This window comes from Ursus americanus, chromosome 16 (assembly GCF_024610735.1).
Source record: "Ursus americanus isolate L20-20 chromosome 16, mUrsAme1.1.p, whole genome shotgun sequence".
Lineage (NCBI taxonomy): Eukaryota > Metazoa > Chordata > Mammalia > Carnivora > Ursidae > Ursus > Ursus americanus.
The window spans coordinates 43,623,749-43,647,990 of NC_142142.1; the positions used below are offsets into that span (position 1 = coordinate 43,623,749).

The 24,242-nt window shown below is 45.0% G+C and overlaps 1 protein-coding gene and 1 long non-coding RNA gene across 2 annotated transcripts; one reads left to right on the plus strand and one right to left on the minus strand.

Annotated features, from left to right (window-relative positions):
• Positions 1 to 75: 75 nt before the first annotated feature.
• LOC123792439 (uncharacterized) lies at positions 76 to 23,429 on the minus strand. Its single transcript, XR_015726977.1, has 3 exons — positions 23,169 to 23,429; positions 22,488 to 22,613; positions 76 to 596 (listed from the first exon to the last, which is right to left on the minus strand). It is a non-coding gene; the product is annotated as an uncharacterized LOC123792439 (long non-coding RNA).
• On the plus strand, positions 9,865 to 13,447 carry LOC123792440 (sperm acrosomal protein FSA-ACR.1). The gene is made up of 4 exons (XM_087868554.1): positions 9,865 to 9,985; positions 10,269 to 10,889; positions 12,217 to 12,336; positions 13,084 to 13,447. The coding sequence occupies exons 1-4, from the start codon at positions 9,982 to 9,984 to the stop codon at positions 13,206 to 13,208; spliced, it is 870 nt and encodes a 289-aa protein (XP_087724680.1). The 5' UTR covers positions 9,865 to 9,981; the 3' UTR covers positions 13,209 to 13,447.
• Positions 23,430 to 24,242: the final 813 nt, after the last annotated feature.

Sequence of the window (24,242 nt, forward strand, 5' to 3'; positions counted from 1 at the left end):
TTTTTTCTATACCCTTCGAGATTCTTATACGTGGTCTAAGAATTAAATTGACAGGAGACTGATTATCAGGGAAAAAAATCAAATTTACTGATGTACATATGGGGGGTTTGCATAAACGTGAGATTCCAAGGGCAGGTGGGCAAACTGAGGCATTTATGCTAATCTGAACTAAGGAGAAGGGCTAGGAGTCTAGGACTTCAAAGGGAAAGAAAGCAATTCACAGGGAGATGAAAAAGGCTAAGGGAGGGATGGAGGTACAGAGAGAGAAAGGGAGGAGACAGGAATCTGAGAAAAAGAGCACCAAGGGCGATGGGAAACAGAAAGCCTTGATCTGGAGGGGGAAGCTGTGGAAATGTCAATACCCAGAGCTGAATAGGACCAGGCTTTAGGGTTTGAACAGGGGCAAGGTGGCCCCATCCTTCGAGGCTACAGGAGCAGAGAAAAGGGCTCAATGAATGACTGAGCAGGTCAAAGACGGGCTAACTCTCTACAATTGTTCACAGTGTCACTGGGGGATTCACAAATCTGAGCCCTTGGTCTCAAGACAGGCACGGAGAGGTCCCCACGGTCCTGGTGTCCATATGGGAGACTGTCATCTGTAGAGGAAGACAAGAGAAGAGGATCTCTGATTTGTGGCCTCCAGGATCAAGTGTTTCCCATATTCGGGGTAAACAATGCATATTTTTTGAGAGAACGAGTGATTCAGCCAATGGGAAGAAATAGCACATGGTCCTGAGGGTTCAGGTTGCCAGGTAAGAAGGGACATCAGCCACCAGGCTGCAAGGACAGGTGGGGCCCCTAGTGGGCCATCTTCCCCCAAGCCCTCACCTTGCCCCCAAGGCCTCCAGGTCCCAAAAGCACTACCACAAGCAAGCTCCACTTGAATTTGCATAGCCAGTCCCTCCCATCCCTGAGTCTGCGTGGGGACTCCACAAAGACCCAGGGACCCCTCCACAAGCCCCTTTTCCACCCTGATAACTCTGTTGGTCCAGTCAAGGGCCAGTGGCAGTTCAGCACCAGATCCAGGACCCTTGTGCAACTTTTTTTCCCCCAAAATGATTTCACAGTCCTTTATTCACTCACATGTATATGCTTAGATGATATTTAAATACTGCCATGTTGATTTTGGCCCTTGGCTCAAACACTAATTTTGCATACCGTAACAGAACCCCGATCTGGGAGAGCTTTCCCAGTGCTTAAGGGTGGAGTATGCAGGGAAGATCTGAATGCCAAGCCCTGTAAGGAATTTCCAGATTATAATTCCAGGAAGCAGATTACAGAGCTGTGGGGACATTAACTTAAAACCATCCCCCACAAGGAAATCCATGATGCATTCTGGCCATGGCCCCTTTTGCAGTTTTTTAAGAAAAAAACCCTTCCTGATCTCTCTGCTTTTGATCCCAGGGCTCCTGAGAGCCACCTGCCTCAAAATCAGGCAAAGGTCACCCAGGCGATGTCTCAGGCCCCACCTTACCTTCATGGTCTGTCCTCAGAAAGCTCCATTGGTTCCCTACAGTGTGGGTGGCACGTTGCCCACCCCTGGAAACCTCAACTTCACTGATATCCATTTGGGCATTGAAATACACATTAGCATTCAATCTTACACTCTGGAAATATCCTACAATTGGAAAGTGAAAACAGGCATAATGAGGCTCTCCGGGCCCTGCCTTCCCCCAGGTCAGGAGAGAGCACACCCTCTGGGCCACTGGCAGCCTGGACAATGGCCAGTTGCCAGGCCCGATGAGGTGGCTGAAAGCACGGGATTTCTGGGTGCTTGGCTCATACCTGGGAGGACTGACAGGCTGCCCATCTCCTCCCAGGGATGGACTGTGCTGCCTGGGAAAGGTCAGGTCCTACCCCGTAGCTCCTCCAGCACCACTCATATGGTCCCATGACCATCTCCCCAATCCTTCCTGAGAGGAGTCCACATTGCCTTCACCACCCACAAAACCTTCTTTGCTCCCTTTCAACTCAAATTGAGGGCTCTCAGCAAGAAGGCCTGAGGGGCCAGGGAGTGTCAGGGATTAGAACTGAGGTGGGAAGGAGGTGAAGTAAAATTGGGAAAGGGGGGAGGAAGGAGAAAGGGAAGAGCAGGGACAGAAGTGGAAGAAACAGAGAGGGGAGGCAGAGGGGGAGGACACACATGGGGTGAGGGGGCGAAGGCTGTGATCACCTCTGAGGTTAAGGTTAGGCCCTTGTGCCTTGCTCTTCACCTCCCCGTAGCCCACCAATTCACAGCTCACTTAGAGCCAGACCCCATCGTCCTTCCTGAAGCCCAGCAGCATCTGTCCTGTGCAGGAAGCCCAGCAGGAAGGGGACGGAGAGCAGCAGCAGCAGCAGCGCTGGGATGCCAGGTCCCATTGCGTGTGCATGACCAGGGAGCGGAAGGCAGGGCAGAGCCACAGGCCTGAGTATCGGGCTTTACCACCCTGGCTGGGAGGGCTCGCCAGTGGGAGCTGAGGCACAGGGCTGCACTTCCACCCCAGAATGAACAGGCTGGCTGCGGGGAGCCCCAGCCTTCCTGCCTGCCTCTTGGGGGTGGGGCACACCACCATGTGATTTCTAACCCTTAGATGGCTTTCCTGAATATGGTGTAAGCCCAGACTGAAATCCCCTGATTCCCCGGAATTGAATTGATAAAAATAAACAAGACAAACACTAAACCCACTATCCCTTTTGAGAAAAGAACAGTCTAACAACAAGGCGATTCTCCTTAGTGACCCTAGCAAGGGCTAGCCACAGAAATGTTCCCCACTGCAAGACAGCAGTACTGGCCTCCTCCAGCCGAACCTGGCACTGGCCCCAGCCTGTCAGCAGCGTGGGCTCCAGCCTTAGCTGGGGACGCCCTCTGCCGGGTTCTGTTGCCGCAGTAACACCTGTGTCTGCCATAGAGCCGCTGTCTCCCTCTCCCATTCTCTCTCTCTCTCCTCAATCCCTTGTCACGGGGGTTTACCTAACGGGTTTATCTTCTGGGCAGCCTGCATTCCAGACTAGACATTTTGGTGTGTTTATACGGTGAGGAACGTAGTTTAGAAACACTCCTCTGGAGGGGTGCCTGGCTGGCTTGGTGGGTGGAGCAAGCAACCCTGGATCTTGGGGTTGTGAGTTCAAGCCCCATGTTGGGTGTAGAGATTGCTTAAACAAAAATCTTTAAACACAAAACAAACACTGATCTGGGAAAAGAAAGTTTTGTAGCTTTGGCTTCAGGCTCCTCTGCACCCCTAGCCACACCCCAGACCTTGGGGCCACCCTTACCCAAATGCAGAACTCAAGAGTGAACGGATCTGCTCTCCCCTGCATCTCTCCCAGCTTAAGAATGGGAAACCCGCTGAAATAAAGGGCTTACTCCGTAGGGGTCTAATTATTCCCCAGTCCACCTCTGAAGTCTGACAAGGCTGAGACAGCTATGTCATCCCAAAACAGCGTATGACACTGATAGAAAGCTTGCTATGACCCAGACTTACTGCTGAATACTTGAACAATATTGAGGAGGGAACAGAAGGCTAGCTGAGGACAGAGCACAGGCTGACACCCCGCAAGCCCCCGCCCCCCAGGTGGGGTCTGTGTGACATTCCTCAGCCACTCCCCGCTGCCCTAAAGCCAAGGGACGGAAAGCAAATGGTTAACTTAGAGAGATTACACTCCTGCGGGACAGGAGTCTCCCTCAGTTTACAAAGGTCTTAGTGATTTACAAGAAGAAAGCCTTCTTATCAAGAACGTAACTTCCAGAAGCAAATTCCCAACTGTCTTAATGTTAATGCTTTGCTAGAGGGAAAGACAACCTTAAGTGGACAGTGGCAAGGCCTCTGTTGTTCTTGTAGGTCCTCTTTAGCATAGGAAGTTTCTTTTGAAAGGCGCCCTTTTCCTTACTCACAACCCCCAAATACATAACCAGCCACCCCTCACAACCCTGGGGCAGCAGCTCTTCCTGCCCACAGGTCCAGTCCCTGTGCCTTAATAAAAGCACCTTTTTACACCAAATACATCTTAAGAATTCTATCTTGGCCATAGGCTTTAGACCCCACCCCACCAAACTTCACTTATATTCCAGAAACCACATCATTTGGTGCCCAACGTGGGGCTTTGAATCTTTGCATTTGGACCCTGAGCTTTGGTGCAAACTTGGTGAGTACTTCTCTTCTCATCCTTTTCTCTCATTCAGGGGCTTTTCAGAGAGTACGGTCTTACTGGAGCACTTTCATGCCCATTGCTCAGGGTGCAATCCTCTAGCCCATGGCTACTCCATGGGGAGGAGAAGCCGGCCTTTTGGCTGGAAGTTAGTACCCTGGCTGGGATGGTAATAAGACCCAGAAACTTGATGCCCCTCCCATTACTCCTGTCCTTATACAAAGTCGTCTGTCTTGGGTACAGGACAGCCACCTAAGTCACCAGGACAGCTGCCAATCCTAAGACTTCTGTGTGAGGTTTCCTCCTCATTGGTCTAATGTGAGCCCCTTCATATCCATGGTCTAGTCACTTCTGGTCACAAGACTTCCACTGGGAGCTGGCTGAAACCAGTACCCAACTGAATTGAAACCCAAATGGGTACTCTTTCCTAGGGACGTTGGCTGTAAGTACCACATGGGTTGGAATGTTGCTTAGGTCATGATGGATTTTATCTTTACTGCTTTCCATCAATGTCCTCTACTAACTACTTAAGGTACAAAATTGGGTACTTTCGTCTACAAAAGTGGGTACTTTCTTCTTGTAAAGCTTCTCTAGTGTATTCCATGGGTTAAAAATGGTGGATTCTACGTGGCCTTCACAGCAAAGCAAGCCAAGGCACACATGGCCTTCACAGTGGGGCCTTCAGCAGAGCAAGACAAGCTGGCCACCTTCCCCGGGTTATACATACATGGGTCAGCCCCCTGGTGTGCTGGTAAACATTTGACAACTGGCTTGTGGGGCAAGGCTGGATGGGAAGTCCTGATTTGTAGCATTTGTGGATTTCCACGGTGCAAATGGCAATTTTCAGCTACCATGCTGACATCACTGACCAGGGAGTTGAGAAGAGATGTGCCCAGCATTAAGAGTATTTCCCTCGGGGCACCTGGGTGGCACAGCGGTTAAGCATCTGCCTTCGGCTCAGGGCGTGATCCCGGCGTTGTGGGATCGAGCCCCACGTCAGGCTTCTCCGCTAGGAGCCTGCTTCTTCCTCTCCCACTCCCCCTGCTTGTGTTCCCTCTCTCACTGGCTGTCTCTATCTCTGACGAATAAATAAATAAAATCTTTAAAAAAAAAAAAAAAGAGTATTTTCTTCATACAGATACAATAGTACTAAACAACCTTATGAGCACAGATAGTAAATAGTAAAATGTCATAAAATAATTAAGAAGTGATGAGGTTTTGAGTATTTCTTACCTTTGTTTCTAATATAATTTGTCAGTTTATATGTTAATTTTAAAAATATCTGTGTTCAACAACCAGCTTGTGGAATTCCTGAAACTTGACCAATCAGCTCTCATCAGTCAGTTCAAGCCAGTTCCCAGCACATCACGGGTTAAGTCACCACCACACAAAGAAGCTGGTCAAGTGAAAGGTTCTCAGCTCTCCATAGACAAGACTATTCCTAGGGAGCCTAGTTGTCTCTCTCTTTCTGTGCTCCCCCCGCAAGCCCTTGGGAGAAGACCATTTGGCTCAGCTCTTTTTAAACCAGGCTACAGGCTGTAAATATTACCAGGGCTGACCTAGTGGGTTCTTCGCTTCACTTCGGGCCTTTAGAAACTGGAGGTTCCCCTCATCTAGGATGGCAGAGATGGGCAGAGGAAGGACACAGGGACTGGAACACCTCTGGACATCTTAGCTCCGGAACACTTCTGGTCCCACAGCAAATTCTCCATCACTCCATGTTTTTTTATACAATGTGCTCAGATACTCAGTGCAGGTTTGGCTCCGAAGTGCCAGACCACTGGACACAGGGAGAAACTTTCCAAAGTACAGCCTAAGGAAAGCCAGCCTGGGTGGAATTGGGATACAGTTCCGTAAGGCCAACCTTAAGAAAAAGAGGGAGGAAAAAGTTGGAGGCTGAGGTTTAAGGAGAGGCCATTCAGGCTTTAGGTCCTGCCTTTCAATACTGTGACTCCTAGGGAAGGGTGAGGGAGCAATGTTCCAGAGAGTTCTGAAAATTGCAAAAAAGGGTGCCACCAAATTTTAAACAGCTGGTGGGTGATATACATAGTGCCTCTCCCTTTCCATGAATTTCCACTGCTTCTATCAACAACAGTCTAACTCAGTATGATCCCGCAGCTGTTTCTCCAGACTCTCTCCACATGGAGAAAAAATTATCAACAACCTGCTCCTTCATGCATTTCTTCCATCCACAGAAGCCCAGCCTCAGACCCACAAATCCTAGTTTTGTCCTCCAACACATGCCAAGTAGGGTAGGCCTCCCTCTGCAACTTTTGACCCCTGGTGACCCTGCTTTCTCCAGCTGACCCACAACCTTAAGCCAGCCCACTCTAAGAGCTCTCTATAAATTTTCCTCTATGAGGCAGAGAGAGGCCCAGAAAAGGCAATTCATCCATTCCTTCATTCAGAAAGCATTTATTAAGTACGTATTTGTGGCAAAATTGCCACTAGGTAGCAGGGATACTACAGTGATCAAGACAGACAGGGACCCTGCTTTCAAGGAGCCTAGAGTCTAAAGGAGGAGATAAATATTAAACGAACAATTATAGGAGTGATAAATGCATCTATTCTGGATCCAGCTTTCAGTCCTACATGTAACAAAGTGGCCCAAGGGAGGTGGGCAGGGAAGAAGTAGGAGGTGAGGCCAGAGCATCTCTGCCACCAACCCCCATAGAGCTTTAGCTTTTTACCAGGTGGATGCTTCACTGTATCCATATTCTACCCCCTTGAGAGAAATGACAGCTCAAGGCACAGCTTTCAACAATCTCTTGTTGATCCTTTTTCGGGCCCATATCATTTATTTGTCATTAGTTTCCTGCCCCAACCGACATGTTACCATAGCCTGGTTGAGAGCAGGAGCCATGGAAGACAGGAAACCCAACAGCAGCTTTGTCATGTCAAGACCCAACCAGTGTCAAAACCATGGCAGAGGGGCGCCTGGGTGGCTCAGTCATTAAGCGTCTGCCTTCAGCTCAGGTCATGATCCCAGGGTCCTGGGATCAAGTCCTGCATCAGGCTCCCTGCTCAGTGGGAAGTCTGCTTCTCCCTCTCCCGCTCCCCCTGCTGGTGTTGCCTCTCTCACTGTGTCTTTCTGTGTCCAATAAATAAATAAAATCTTCAAAAACAAAACAAAACAAAACAAAAAAAACCATGGCTGAAAAGGAAGAAGAATATAGAATAAATACTTTTATCTCAATCTCTGTGTGTGTGTGTGTGTGTGTGTGTGTGTGTGTGTGTGTGTGTGTGTGTATGTGTATTTCCCCCTCTAATCTTCCACTGGCTAAATCCAGTGTGAACACCATCAGCAGTCAGGGGATCAAGACAATTGAGATTAGCCTCCAGGGCCAAAAAAAGGGGCTGATTCAAAGGGCCAAACACAAAATAATCAGCCAATCACACCTCACTGTCAAGAACATTTCAAAAAGAGAATAAATAGCTTTTAAAATGTATTACAAAGAGAATATGTTATTTTGGTAATATGATTTTTTTTTTAAGGATGGGGCAAAGAGCCCCCATACACCATGCTATACATGGCAAATCAGCCTTCACTCGCACAGTTCGCCCTGATTTGTTAGAAAGCCATCTTGCCTGAGCAGCCAACATGAGAACCTCAGAGCTCAACCCATTGTGAGGCACATGGGTGGTCTCTGAGGTTCTAGAATTCTCAGGAGCTGTAGCTTAGCATTGGGAGCTTCTGCTCACAGTTTTCCTTCACAGCTCTTGGGTGCCCTACGCCAGGGTCTCCTCTTTCCCAAAATCCAGATGAAGAAGTTTCTCTTACTAATGAGTCTTTATCTGATTGGATGTGCCAGAGGTGAGTCCCCTATCTTGGCTCTGGGAGACTTCTTTCAGGTCTTCCAGCCCTTGAAGAAAGAAGACCAGAATATTAGTTACCCAAACCAATCTGACTCAGAATCAGAAATAGCTGAACCAGTTCAACTCTGAGAGCCAGTTGATTCCTCCTCGTAATGGCTTTACCATCAGAGAAGCCTGCTGGCTTGGCACAGTCTCATTCCTACTACTTCTTTCAGCCACTCACCATTTGTACCTGATGCTCTGTGAGATGAGAAGATAGGCCTAATGGTTCTGTGGAAGTCCAATGAAGGTTTGTCCCAAGGAACTGAGTGCAAGGGATCTTTCTGTAGTTAATGTAGCAAGGAAAGATACAAGGAGATGGGAATGTGATGTACCCAGAAAGCCGTCTCAGAGCACAGCAGGGATATGGGCCAGAGACCCTAAGAGTCTCTCCTTCATGGCCAGGTTCTACCCATCTAGGACCCCTTTAGGGTCCTCATTCATGATGGGCTGTGTTCCCTCATTCCTCCTAGAGGAGAAGAGAGAGGCCATGAGCTCTGAACTGTCGGCTAAGTGACAAAGTGTTTTCCGTAATGTTGGTTGTCTGAGATTTTGGTTTTTGCTCTTTTAGACTGTCAAAAGTTGATTCAGAAACGTAGATACATAGCTACCAGATGGTAGTATATACCAGCCACGTGGCGAAGCAGTGAGTCATCAACTCTAAGAACGACTAAGAAATGAATGTGCTCTTTCAAGCTTCCTTTCTACATCAGAAATCTCTTTATTAAAACTTCTGTTAACTGTTAAAAGAATCAGTCAAGCAGATAATATTCAGCAACAACTTTTAAAAATAAAAACCTCCCCAAAGCCTTTCCAAACCTTACCTTTCCTTTATCAACATATTCTAATCCTAGTCTTTCAGAAAGTCATCAATTATAAAGACTGTGAATTACCCAGAATATATGTATCTATGGCAGGACTCTTACAGAGATAAGGGTAATTCAGCACCCTAGGCTACCTTGTCCTCAACAGATCTTGTCATTCCTCTCAGCTTTTGGCTAGGATTAATAATTCAGTCTTTATAGTCTACCCACCCTCCTCTGGGTTACTCAGTCTAATCACAGAGTAATAATCAAATTGTTTGGTGCTACGTTCAATAAAATGAAAAGTCCTACCTAAAGAATATTTGTCTAATAGTCATTGGTGAGATGGATTCAAGGTAGAAGGGACTGGCCAGAAGAGAATGACTGGCTAAGAGTTTTCTTAAGTCCCAGTATGAAGTGGGAAGGAGAGAAAAATAAAATTAATTGAACACTTAGGCAATACACTAGGCACTTCACAATTTATCTTACTGAAAACTCATGCAACTGGGGCACCTGGGTGGCTCAGCCATTAAGCGTCTGCCTTCAGCCCAGGTCATGATCCCAGGGTCCTGGGATCGAGCCCCACATCGGGTTCCCTGCTCAGTGGGAAGCCTGCTTCTACCTCTCCCACTCCCCTTCCTTGTGTTCCCTCTCTCACTGCCTCTTTCTGTCAAATAAATAAAATCTTAAAAAAAGAAAGAAAGACAGAAAGAAAGAAAACTCATGCAACTACATGAAGTCGGTACAAATGGTCCATCACAAGGAATCTCAATTCAGAAATAAATATGCAAAGAATGTTTTTATCTTAATAACTGATCCCAACTTTGAGTGTCCAACCCACATGGATTGGGGACACAGTGTAAGAAAGAACTTGAATTTGCCAAATAAAAATGTCTTAAATCCGGTCTGATCATTTTTGTGGGTTCATTAGATATTTGTCATCTCTGGTTTAAAAATTATCCTGTCCAAAGGGTAAAATCTTCTACCTTCAATTTCAGCTAGAATTACTTATCTATTGAACCAAGTTGCTTTCTCTTTCCCTTTTGTATTTTCGTCCTTCCTGCCTTTCACCCAGAGAGGAACCGGAGGGAGGGCTGGTGGTAGACTTCTGATAATGTGATCGATGGCACACTGATTTCCTGATGCTGGCTTTGTCGGGGAGGCACACCATTTTCCCTTCGGGTGCTTTTGGTACATGGGTGAGTGGGTCCCCCTGTATGTTTCTTAATAACGTGGATCTTTAAAATACTTTCTTAAATGCCAGAGGCGGTCTCCGTGTGTTTCATTAACGCCTCCGTCCTTCATGGTCTCTTGGGTAATGGGTTGATTTCCTCCAACATCTGCAATACCTTCAGATGCCTGACCAGGCACACAGGAAACCCAGGAATCCCATATTAGCCTTACTGTATAAGAAAAGCAGTCTTTGTCCTGGACATTCTTCCTCTCACCTTCACTCTCTCTTCTGTTCCTTCTCCATCCCAGGAGCATCAGGTCAGCCTGATGAGCCTCCTGGCTCTATGGACCATCAAGCTTCAGTTCAGCAATTTTCAGGTGAGTACTTTTCACTCGGAAACCCTTCAGATGGTGAGGCTTTATATGAGACTTCTGCAGGCGAGAGCACTTTAAGCGAGCATGCTTCGGGCGGGCACACTTCAGCTGAACACGCTTCAAGTGAGCACACTTCAAGTGAGCATACTTCAGGTGAACATGCTTCAGGTGAACACACTTCAGGTGAGCATGCTATGGGTGAACACACTTCAGGCGAACACACCACAGGTGAGCACACTTCTGGAGAACAACCTTCAGGTGAACAGCCCTCTGGTGAAAAGCCTTCCAGTGAACAGGCTTCTGGTGAACAGGCTTCTGGTGAAAAGCCTTCCGGTGAACAGGCCTCAGCTGAAAAGCCTTCAGGTGAACAGCCTTCCGGTGAACAGGCCTCAGCTGAAAAGCCTTCAGGTGAACAAGCTTCCGGTGAGAAACCTTCTGGTGAACAGGCTTCAGGTGAACAAGCTTCAGCTGAACAGGCTTCAAGTGAACAGGCGTCAGGTGAAAAGCCACTGGGTGAACAGCCTTCAGGCATTCCACCTTCAAGCACATTTTCAGGTGAGGCACATTTTCAGGTGAGGTGCATCTGGACGGGTGCTTGTCCTTGACTTCAGCGGAGAAATAGGCAGCACATTAAGAAACCCACCTTTAAGGAGAGGGCATAGAAGAAAGACTAGCTCACAAACACGTCACAGACATCTCTTTACAATAATACCAGGAGGCAGGATATAGGTTCTGTGGAGCCCTGAAGGCTAAACCATTTTGAGGGCTCTTTAAAAAAAATAAAATAACACAAATACAAAATGCCTGCAGTCCCTCCAACTTCACTCAATGTAAGAAATTATGAATATAAATGCCCACGGCTCCCTTGGAAGGGGCTCATGGGACACTAACCTTCATGAGCTTCATGCTTAATCTGCCTCAACAAACTATGTTAGAATGCCTCGCAAACTCTGGAAAGAGACGACTAGCCCTGAAGCTGGTGGCTTTCTTTTGTCTGAACATGGAAAATAGAGCATGAACACACTTTTGTCTGTTAGTCATAAAGAAGTTCCCAGCACAACTGCAATTCTTGGGCTTTTACTAAAAAAGGAGTTGTTCAAGAAAGGAAAACAAGATCCAGAGTTTGACCCCTGAAGATATTCCCAGACATAAGCACTTCATATTTCCTCCCATTGCATAAGAAGTAGTATTCCAAATCTTCAGATGAGAGAAGTGGGGCTAACGGCGCATAGCTAGAAAGTAGCAATCCTTGGATTCAAACTTAAGTTGGTCTGACTTCGAAGCTCACATGCTTCCTATTTCTTTACGCTTCCTTAACTAGGGAATTGGCAATGGAGATAATAAAAGAGGCAAAATGGAAGCATTTCAAAAAGAATGTCCTTTGTGACAAATTGACATTGTTGAAGGTCAACTTGAAAACGGAGAACGGTCACTCTTTCAGCGTTTGCAACATTAGAGCATTCTAACATAGCTTATTAATCAGTCAGTTCTTACTCTAAGTGTGCCTTGTGGGTGAGAGTATGATGGGGGAGTAAAAAGGGGAGCCAGTCATGTGATTAAAACTCTACTTGGCTCCTATGGAGTTAGACGTGGCAGGAGCCAGTGGGGATATGAATTGGAGTAAACATCAGTATTATAGAGAGAAATTTGGGATTCTTCAGCAATGAAAATTATAGATGAAGCAGTAATAATGAAGGAATTGCCCCTGGTCCAGAAGAGAGACTATGATCTATCAGATTCAGGGCCCTCAAATGCCCAAAGAACCAAACAATGACATGTGTTGTATCCAGGCTACTTGCTGTCCATCATCCCTCTCCTTGTGACTCATGGCTCTCTGCCTGGTCCATCAGGAAATTTCATCAGGCTTATCTTAAATTTGCAGGCCCAATATTAAATTGCCACACATGCTCATATATGAATGATCAAGGAAAATGTCTTCGTGGAGAGGGAGTCTGCTCCACTCAGAATTCCCAGCAGTGCATGTTAAAGAAGATCTTTGAAGGTATGTGGAGACTTCATAGTACAGTCTGTGCCAGAGAGACACATCAACTAACTTGAGTACTCTTGGGAGCAACTGGGGTGGTGGGAGCCCAAGGCGGGGTCAAGCTGTGATTCCCCAGAAACTGGAGAGTCAGGAGAACCTTATCCTTTCAAGAATTAAGAGCAGAATTCTTGTTACTGATGGGGAGGTAGAGGCCCTTCCCAGCAGGTCTATGATGTCTTAAAAAGAGACAGGGAGACTGGCTGTCTCTTCCTGTAAAAGAAATGCATGAGTTGCACCACCTTGAGATGTTGAGACATTGACCATAACATAAGCTCAGGACTGTGTCTGTCTTGTTCATGGGTATATATTCCTAGCACTTAGCACATTTAGGCATTTAGTAAATGCTGAATACATGAATAAAGAATTGTCTATCAGTCAGTGTTCACAGGTTGCCAGACCTATCTTGCTATATTCCCATACTCTCTACCCTTATACTCACTCCTCATCCCCAAAATAAGGTTACTGCCATCCGGTGAACCACACTGCCTGACTTCCCTTGTGGTTTGTCTAGTCCCTCAAGGCAGGCAGTGGACAACAGATGTGGGGAAGGGCCCAGAAAAGACAGTTGGAAGGAGAGGGGGAGGAAGAATATACAAGCTAGAGGTCTTGGTCGTGCCTGCACGGGGACACTGGGGACCATGGATGAAGGCGAAGGTCGGAGGAGGAAGCCTTCTGCTCACTACAGTCTGTCTCTGCTTCTTTCAGGTGGAAAACTCCAATTCATGGTTCAGGGGTGTGAGAACATGTGCCCATCTATGAACCTCTTCTCCCATGGAACCAGGATGCAAATCATATGCTGTCGGAACCAATCTTTTTGCAACAAGACCTAGAAGCCTGTGCCCTTGCTTCCTGCCCTGACTCAGGCAGCAAAAATTCTCCATCACCCTAGAGGGCTCGATTTATATTTTGTTTCTTCCCAGTCAATAACTAATCACATCTGCTCCGCCTGAGCGTCAGACAGGATGTTCAAATACCTCACCTTTCCTCCCCTCTCCGTGCCCCGTTACCCATTCTTCTCTGTCATCTGCCCTTCCCTTATCCCATCTCTCAACATTCTTTTCTTTCTCAATAAATTCTGCATGGTCAAGAATATAGACTGGAGACGGACTTCTTTTCCCATCAGCCAGTTGCAGGGTCAGCCTGAGCTTGCTTCCTCTCCACACACTACAGTGGATGCGTTTTAAATCCCTCCACATTCATCAAAGTGGAGGGGTCCCCCAGGGCAGAGACCACAGAGAGAAATGCAGGGTAGCTTAAACAATACTGTGAGACCTTCCCTGACCCCCTGCATTTCTATCACAATAGAAACCCCACCCCTTCTACCATCCTGGGATGGTGTCCAAAACTCACCCCTTTTTTGGCTCTTGAGTTTTCAGTCTGAGTTTACTCTTAACATAACAATAAAATGACTCTTTTTTATTTGCTATATAAATATATAATAGGTCATATTGCATAAATCTTTTTCTCACACAATGTTACTGGATCATCTCAGTAGAGAGGAGCAGGTGGAAATACTATAATAGTGCCTCTCTCATCTTGTATTAGTGTTATATTCTTTAATGTGTCTTCACATACATGGTCTCATCTGATCCTCAGCAAAGAGTCCAGTAAGGCAGACAAGAAAGACAGAATCATCCTTAGTTTACAAATACATAGAATTTATTTATTAGTACACCATGTTCCAAACTTGCCATGGTTACAGTGTTACATTGAGCCAGGGCCGGATTTCAAAACCCAATCTGCATGATTTCAATTTGAGTTGTTTCCACCACATGATAAATATTAGGCAGAATAGTTCTTTCAAGATCAAAATCAATCCTCTCTTCCAACACAAGCCCTTTTTTGCCACTGCTCTCCCACCTCTAATTAAGACCTCCTGAGATCAGCTGGGTGGTCTTAACAGTGTTTTGTGCAGAGCAAAAGCCTTTGATTTTGATAAAATCCAATTTTTTCTTTTATGGAGAGGGCTTTAGATTTCATACTTAAGAACTCTTGGAATACTGGGATGCCTGGGTGGCTCAGTCAGTTAAGCGTCTGCCTTCAGCTCAGGTCCTGATCCCAGGGACCTGGGATCAAGCCCCACGTCAGGCTCTCTGCTCAACAGGGAACCTGCTTCTCCCTCTCCCTCTGCCCCTACCCCCTGCTCGTGTTCTCTCTCTCGCTCTCTCAAATAAAATATTTTTTTGAAAAACAGATTTTACTGTTTGTGAAATTTAAAAAATTGTACACACATACACATACACACATCATGGACCCTCTCCCAAAAACATTGTAAATAGACTCTTCATTGGCAGTAACTGTTGGCTAGAAGACAATGGAACTTATCTCCAAATTTCTTTTTTTTTTAACAATTATTAGAGGTATTTTTCTCTATATAATTTTAATTTCCATTGTCTAAAACTCAGTGATGCTTACATTCATATTTATTTGTTTTTATATGGGATTATCCAAATTGACAACACATTAAACATTTTTGCACTTTAATAGAGAAATATAAACTGTGGTTAATTTAATATTTTCACCTATGGATTTAAGTATGTACTATTTGCTTAAAACCAAATGGGCTGGGCACTGACTTTGGATACGTATTTCCATGCAGACAATCATGATTGTGAAGAGAGTGGTAACTAGCACTTACAGAATATATACTCCATGCTATGTGATGCATGTAGCAGTTTGTTTATGCTTTCTCTTTTAATCCTGAAAACAATTTTACAAAATTATTAAGATTACAGGATCCTAAGCAAGACAAATTGGAGAGTTTGTCACAAGCCAAAATAAATGGTGGTGGTCCAGAGATTCCATCAGGCTCCTTTTCAAATTTCTGAGTGAAAATTATTTTGGATACAGAGTACCATCCCTTGATAAACTGGCATTCAAAAATAAAGGCCCAAAACCTGGAACTAAAATCCCAAAAGAATTCTCAACTTAAAATATGGTCTACTGGGGCACCTGGGTGGCTCAGTCTGTTAAGCATCCAACTCTTGGTTTTGGCTCAGGTCCTGATCTCATGGGTCCTGAGATCAAGCCCCATGTGGGGCTCCCCACTCAGGAGGAATCTGCTTGGATATTCTCTCTTCTCTGCCTCTTCACCTACTTGTGCTCTCTCTCTCTCTCAAATAAATAAAATCTTAAAAGAAAGAAAGAAAGAAAGAAAGAAAGAAAGAAAGAAAGAAAGAAAGAAAGAAAGAAAGAAAGAAAGAAAGAAAGAAATATGGTCCACTGAGGTCAAGAAGAAAAATGAAATCCTACTAAAATTATTGACTTTTTTTTTTGAGGGAAGGGGATAAATATTAGCCGAATCTATTCTATAAATATAGCTACATATGTTGAGGAAATAAGTTCAAATATGTGATCAAAATGTAAGGGAAGGGAAGTTCTGGCTTCAATTAATAGTGGAATAGTTTGGTCGAACTAACCATCTTTTAGATAACAATTATAAACAGGGTGAAAAATAAGAAAGAACTATTTGAAAGTTCCTTGAGAGAAACTGGAGAGAAGTCTTCCCCCAAAAGATAGGAAGAACCCAAGTGAGATTTGCAAGTCTGTGGTCTTATGCCTGAGAGGACTTCTTAGTCCACATATCAAGGGAGGGCAAAAACCAACAGTTGACTGGTTTGAGGATTCAGAGAACAAAGATTAGGGCTGGCAGAGCAGCCATCAAATTAGGGAAATCCAGGAAAGAAAGAAGCCACAATTAAACCTCAAAATGAGTATAAACTGTGACCAAATTCTTGGCTGATCTCTGACTCCAGGAGGTCTGACAATAGCAGCTGGAAGCTGAAAGAACTGAGCAGAGATGTGTGCTGCTGTCTACCTCAAAGAAAACAGAGTTTGGACTACAAGTCAACCTAGGAAAATACAAGTCAACACTCTTCAGAGAAACACACAGAGTCCAGAGCCTCTAAAATGCACCATTCACTATGTCCACTATATAATAAGAAATTAGCAGACATAGAAATAAAAATGTGACCCATAGCAAAGAAAAAAAGGATACTGACCCCAAGATGTACCAGACATTGGAATTAGTAAACAAAAGCAATAAGCAGCTATTAGAGATGTGTTCAAAAATCTAAAGGAAAATAGTGTCATATGAATGAACAGATAAGGAATCTCAAAACAGAAACTAAAATTATAAAAAAGATAAGCAATCTCAAAACAGAAACTAAAACTACAAAAAAGAACCAAACGGAAATTTTAGAACTGAAACTACAATAACTGAAAAAAATCACAAGATGATCTTAACAGCATATTGGAGACCACATAAGAGTCAGCAATCTTGAAGAGAGCTCAACAGAAATTATCCAATTTGAAAAACAGAAGAAAAAAATATCAAAGAATGTGAACAAAATCTCAGTGATTTGTGGGACAATATCAAGCAACAGAACATATAATTAATTGGAGTCCCAGAAGAACAGGAGAGAGATAATAAGACAGAAAAAGCATTTAAAAAAAATAATGGCCAAAATTTTCCCAAATTGGGTGAAAAACGAACTTACATATCTAAGAAGTTCAGTGAACCAAAGGTTGGATAAACATGATAGAAAACCACATAGGCACATAACAGTCAAATTACTAAAATTCAAAGATAAAGAATAAAACCTCAAAATTGGTCCAAACAAAAGATACACTGTAATATGTATATAAGAGAACACTGATACAAATGTTAGCTGACTTCTCATCAGAGACAATGGAGAGCAGAAAACAAGAGAATTACATGTTTAAGATTATTTATTGGGGCACCTGGGTGGCACAGCAGTTGAGCGTCTGCCTTCGGCTCGGGGCGTGATCCCGGCGTTATGGGATCGAGCCCCACATCAGGCTCCTCCGCTATGAGTCTGCTTCTTCCTCTCCCACTCCCCCCGCTTGTGTTCCCTCTCTCGCTGGCTGTCTCTATCTCTGTCGAATAAATAAACAAAATGTTTAAAAAAAAAAAAAGATTATTTATTTATTTATTTAAATTGAGAAAGAGAGAACAAGCAGGAGGAGGAGCAGAGGGAGAGGGAGAAGCAGGCTCCCCGCTGAGCAGGGAGCCTGATGTGGGGCTTGATCCCAGGACCCTGGGATGATGACCTGAGCTGAAGGCAGATACTTAACCGACTGAGCCACCCAGGCACCCTAAGAATTATATGTTTAAAGCCATAAAAGAAAAAACCTGTCAGCCAAAATGTTACAAACAAGACAATTAATTATCCTTCAAAAATGAAGGTAACAAAGACATTTTCATATAACGAAATAGGAAGAGAATTCACAACCAACAGACCTGTACTACAGAAGGAAAACAAAAAAAAAAAGCTAAAGTAATTTCTTCGTGCTCAAGGAAGCTAAAGGAAAAGGACACCAGATGGCAACTCTGACCTACAGGAAGAAATGTGGAGGACAGATATAATAAATGTGGTAAATTTAAGACATGTATACTATTTCTTTTGCTAATTTTAAAAGCCATGTCTGCTTAAAGCTAAAATTATTTTTAATGTAAAAAGATATATATATATATATATATATAACAATAATAGCACAAAGGAAAAGGAGGTAACTGGAACTACACTTTCAGAAGTTTCTTATTTTGAAGGCACCTGGCTAGCTCAGTCAGTTAAGCATCCAACTCTTGGTTTCAGCTCGGGTCTTGATCTCAGGGTTGTTAGTTCAATCCCCATGTTGGGCTCCAGGCTGGGCATGAAGCCAACTTAAAAAAAAAAAAAAACAGGGGCGCCTGGGTGGCACAGCGGTTGAGCGTCTGCCTTCGGCTCAAGGCGTGATCCCGGTGATCTGGGATCGAGCCCCACATCAGGCTCTTCTGCTGTGAGCCTGCTTCTTCCTCTCCCACTCCCCCTGCTTGTGTTCCCTCTCTCGCTGGCTGTCTCTATCTCTGTCGAATAAATAAATAAAATCTTTAAAAAAAAAAAAACTTCTTATTTTTAAGTGAAGTAGTACAATATTAATTTAATTCAGTGTGAAGAGATACAGTAATCCTTGGAGAAAAATCATTTTAAAAAATACACAAAGGTACAGCTAAAAAGCCAATGGAAAAATTAAAATGGAATACTAAAAAGTATTTGATTGACTCAAATAAAGGTAGAAAATTGTGGCTGTTGGGGGGGCGGAGTGTTTTCCATTGTTTCTCTTTAATAAAACTTTGCTCTGCTTTACTTTTGTTTTGCTGTCCTGTAATTCTTTACTGTGGCAGTGAAAAAAACCAAGGTTTCTTCCTGTTTCCATCTCACTCTCAGTAACAAAGGGAAGCCTCATACACTCCCCCTCCCTCCCATCAAAGACAATAACCAATCAATTACAGCTAAATACCACAGAAACAACTATGGTCCCATACCCACCAAAGCAAGCAAAGGCCAAGTGAGGAGCCTGCACTCCCACCCTAATGAGCCTATAATTAGGAGCCCAACACCCCTGCTGTGGTTGTGTCAAAGAAGGCCAAAGAGGGAGTTGGGAATTTCATCCCCCAGTAAGAAACAAGGCCCTTGCCAAACACTGTCAGCATAGGCCATGTGGAAAGCCAGGATTTCTGCCTGCACTTAGCAATAATGGGGAGTTCCCATTCCCATTGGAGTGGTATCAGAGGAAGTATAGTGGGGTTGGGAGTTTCCCCATTACCCAGCAGTAATGAGACAGCCCCCATGATAGTATCAGTGGAGACCACTTGTGGAGCTGGAACTCTAACCTGCACAGCAGCAATGAAGGGCCTCCCAACTTGGGTGTCAATGGGGGCCAAATGGGAAACCTGGATATCTGTCTCTACTGGACAGTAACAAGGTATTTTCTCCCTCATTGCTGGAACAGTGTTGTAAAAAAGGAAACTAAAACAAAAGGTTTAAGTAAGATTCAATGTCCAGGACATAATTTAAAAATGTCCAAGTTTCAAAAAATCACTCTTCATATCAAGAACCAGGAAAAGCCCAGACTAAATGGAAGAAGAGGAAAAAAAAAAAAAAAAAGACAATCAATCTATGCCAAAATTGAGATGATAGATATGTTTGATTATCTGAAAAAGATTTTAGCAACCATAATAAATGTGCTTCCATGAGGAATTATGAACATTCTTGAAACAAGTGAATGGAAAGCCTCAGTAGATAAAATGTTTCAGCAAAGAAAAAAAAACAAAGAAATACCAAATAAAAATTTTAGGACTAAAAAATATAACCATAATAAAAACCTCAGTGGATTAGACTCATCAACAGAATGGAGGGGAAAGAGGAAAGAATGAACCAGAAGATAGAAAAATAGAAAAGAAAAAATAGAAATCACCCAATAGAACAAAAAACAGCAAAAACCAAAACTGTATATATAAACACAAAGAACAAAGCCTGAGGGATCCATTAAACTGTAACGAAAGATACATGCCATTGGAGTCCCAAAAGAAGAGAAGAAAGAAAGCAGGACTGAAAATACACTTAAATCATAGCTACAAACTTACCAAATTTAGGGAGACATAAATGGGGTAGGGGCATGAACACAAAGGGAAACCCTCCCTGACACCCTCCTAGGCACCAGAAAACAGCACTCCAACAGGGGAGGAATTTGAAGCTTGTGGCCCCTGGAAAGTAACAACAGCAACAATGAAGTGTAACCTATCGCAATTCCCATCTAGACTAATTCATCCCCTCACACTGACAGCCTCACTCAAGAAGAAGCATGTCCATTTCTAGGTGTTAATACTATTTATCTCATTCTTTACAATTCTATCCACTGTGCCAAACATTTGATTAAAAAATTACAAATACAAAAAAAAAAGAGAAAATAACCCATTGTCAAGAGATAAAGTAATTCTCATAACTGAACTGTGCAATGGCCCATTGTTGGAACTATTCATCAGGGAACTCAACTAAAATATGTTAAAAGGTTGAGTGAAAAAGTTAGACAGTTTAGACAAACAGACGAAGAATTTGAAAGGAGAAATGCAATCTCTAAAAAGAGTCCTATGCTAGAAATAAAAAAACACAATATCAGAGGTAAAGATTTTCTGTGCTGGGCTCATTAGTAGACTCAATACAGCAAAGGAAAGAAGCAGTGCACTTGAAGACTGGGCAATAGAAATGAGACTGAAACATGAGTAGATATAATAACAATAAAATAATAAATAATAACAATAATATACCAGCACATAGCATCCAACAGCTGTGGGATAATACCAAACATTCTAACATATGCGATCAGTTTCCCAGGCAGAGAAGAAAGAGAAAATGGGATGGAATATATACTTAAAAACATAATAGTCAACATTTTCTAAAAATAATGAAAAACATCAAAACACAGATCCAAAGAAGCTATAAGAATCTCACACAGATGAGTACTGAAAACACCACCACAACCACCAAACTGCTTAAAACCAAAGATTAAGACCAAATCGTGAAGACACCAGGAGAAAAAGGCACTTTAAGTAAATTGTGATAAATTAAAGGTGTGTACCATAAGCCCTAAAACAAGGTATATCTCTACATGATAGGATGGGATTGCTAGTGATGTCTCTTTTGGCCACTATTTCATACTTTTTTCTAAATTGAATATTTTACTTATGTAATTTAAACATAAAAACAAAAATTCCAAACAACATCAACTTAAAAAGATACAGGATTTATTAAGAAAAAAGCTACACGGTGGAAAGGGGGAAAGACTGAGGAAGTGTGTGTGTGTGTGTGTGTGTGTGTGTGTGTGTGTGTGTGTGTGTGTCTGTGTCTGTGTGTGTGTCTGTGTGTGTCGGGGGGGGGGGGTATGACAAAGGGGCAGGAGGAGTCCCTTCCAGCCCTAAGTTCTATGAGTAAGAGAGAGGCAAGATATTGGAGCCATTATGACTCTGGTCAGACTGGCAGAAAAGGAGCCTCTAAATGGAAGGCACATTGAGGGCAGGGATCAGGTCTGTTTTATTCGCTGTTCTAAAATCAACATCTAATTACAGAGCCTAGCAGGCAGAAAATATGCATTGAAGGAAGGGAAAGAAGGAGGGGGACGAGCTTGCTATATTCCAGCCAGTGATAGGAGAAGGGAGAGAGGGATGGAGGTACAGAGAGAGAAAGGGAGGAGACAAGAATCTGAGAAAAAGAGCACCAAGTGCCATGGGAAACAGAAGCCTTGATCTGGTGGGGGAAGCTGTGGAAATGTCAATACCCAGAGCTGAATAGGACCAGGCTTCAGGGCTTGAACAGGGGCAAGGTGGCCCCATCCTTTGAGGCTACAGGAGCACAGAAAGGGGCTCAATGAATAACTGAGCAGGTCAAAGATGGCCCAACTCTCTACAGTTGTTCACAGTGTCACTGGGGGATTCAAAAGGAATCTGAGCCCTTGGTCTCAAGACAGGCACGGAGAGGTCCCCACAGCCCTGGTGTCCATATGGGAGACTGTCATCTGGAGAGGAAGACAAGAGAAGAGGATCTCTGATTTGTAGCCTCCAAGATCAAGCCACCACCCTGCAAGGACATGGGGGGCCCCTAGTGGGCCATCTTCCCCCAAGCCCTCACCTTGCCCCCAAGGCCTCCAGTTCCCAAAAGCACTACCACAAACAAGCTCCGCTGGAATTTGCATAGCCAGTCCCTCCCATCCCTGAGTCTGCGTGGGGACTCCACAAAGACCCAGGGACCCCTCAACAAGCCCCTTTTCCCCTGATAACTCTGTTGGTCCAGTCAAGGGCCAGTGGCAGTTCAGCACCAGATCCAGGACACTTGTGCAACTTTTTTTCCCCCAAAATGATTTCACAGTCCTTTATTCACTCTCAGGTGTATGCTTAGATGATATTTAAATACTGCCATGTTGATTTTGGCCCTTGGCTCAAACACTAATTTTGCATACAGTAACAGAACCCCGATCTGGGAGAGCTTTCCCAGTGCTTAAGGGTGGAGTATGCAGGGAAGATCTGAATGCCAAGCCCTGTAAGGAATTTCCAGATTATAATTCCAGGAAGCAGATTATAGAGCTCTGGGGAAATTAACTTAAAACCATCCCCCACAAGGAAATCCATGATGCATTCTGGCCATGGCCCCTTTTGCAACTTTTTAGAAAAAACCCTTCCTGATCTCTCTGCTTTTGATCCCAGGGCTCCTGAGAGCCACCTGCCTCAAAATCAGGCAATGGTCACCCAGGTGATGTCTCAGGCCCCACCTTACCTTCATGGTCTGTCCTCAGAAAGCTCTGTTGGTTCCCTTCAGTGTGGATGGCACTTTGCCCAGCCTGAGAAAACCCCCGGGTGATGAAAGCCCAACAGCTGTTGACCTTTGGATGCTGGATATATTCTAAAATTGGAAAGTGAAAACAGGCATAATGAGGCTCTCCGGGCCCTGCCTTCCCCCAGGTCAGGAGAGAGCACACCCTCTGGGCCACTGGCAGCCTGGACAATGGCCAGTTGCCAGGCCCGATGAGGTGGCTGAAAGCACGGGATTTCTGGGTGCTTGGCTCATACCTGGGAGGACTGACAGGCTCCCCCTCTCCTCCCAGGGATGGACTGTGCTGCCTGGGAAAGGTCAGGTCCTACCCCGTAGCTCCTCCAGCCCCACTCATATGGTCCCATGACCATCTCCCCAGTCCTTCCTGAGAGGAGCCCACATTGCCTTCACCACCCACAAAACCTTCTTTGCTCCCTTTCAACTCAAATTGAGGGCTCTCAGCAAGAAGGCCTGAGGAGCCAGGGAGTGTCAGGGATTAGAACTGAGGTGGGAAGGAGGTGAAGTAAAATTGGGAAAGGGGGGAGGAAGGAGAAAGGGAAGAGTAGGGACAGAAGTGGAAGAAACAGAGAGGGGAGGCAGAGGGGGAGGACACACATGGGGTGAGGGGGCAAAGGTTGTGATCACCTCTGAGGTTAAGGTTAGGCCCTTGTGCCTTGCTCTTCACCTCCCCGTAGCCCACCAATTCACAGCTCACTTAGAGCCAGACCCCATCGTCCTTCCTGAAGCCCAGCAGCATCTGTCCTGTGCAGGAAGCCCAGCAGGAAGGGGACGGAGAGCAGCAGCAGCAGCAGCGCTGGGATGCCAGGTCCCATTGCGTGTGCATGACCAGGGAGCGGAAGGCAGGGCAGAGCCACAGGCCTGAGTATCGGGCTTTACCACCCTGGCTGGGAGGACTCGCCAGTGGGAGCTGAGGCACAGGGCTGCACTTCCACCCCAGAATGAACAGGCTGGCTGCGGGGAGCCCCAGCCTTCCTGCCTGCCTCTTGGGGGTGGGGCACACCACCATGTGATTTCTAACCCTTAGATGGCTTTCCTGAATATGGTGTAAGCCCAGACTGAAATCTCCGGATTTCTCAGAAATGGATACATGCCTTGACTGTTGCTAAAACAAAACAAGACCAAACAAAACAAAAACCACTATAGTGAACATCCCTTTGACAAAAGAACTGTCTAACAATAAGGCGATCCTCCTTAGTGACCCTAGCAAGGGCTAGCCACAGAAATGTTCCCCACTGCAAGACAGCAGTACTGGCCTCCTACACCCGAACCTGGGACTGGCCCCCAGCCTGTCAGCAGTGTGGGCTCCAGCCTTAGCTGGGGACGCCCTCTGCTGGGTTCTGTTGCCACAGTAACACCTGTGTTTGCCATAGAGCCGCTGTCTCCCTCTCTCCTTCACCCCTCACTGCAGGGATTAACCTAACATTTTGGTGCGGAAACTCTGGACACAGGGCTCTGGCTCCATAGCGAGAAAACCATCCTGCAAGAGGAGAAGCAGCGGGCACCAGCAGCCCGCCCCTGGCTAACTCTCCAATCTGGGTGGGCTCCTTGCTTCTGACCCTGTCTCAGCCTAGATTTCCCCCTCCTGTTGCCTTCTCTTCTCCGCCCCATGGCTCCAGCAGGGGCCACTTCCCATTGCTGGACATCACATCCAACACCAGCTGTCTTCATGCAGGTGAGTTTTCCCATTTCTCCATCCCT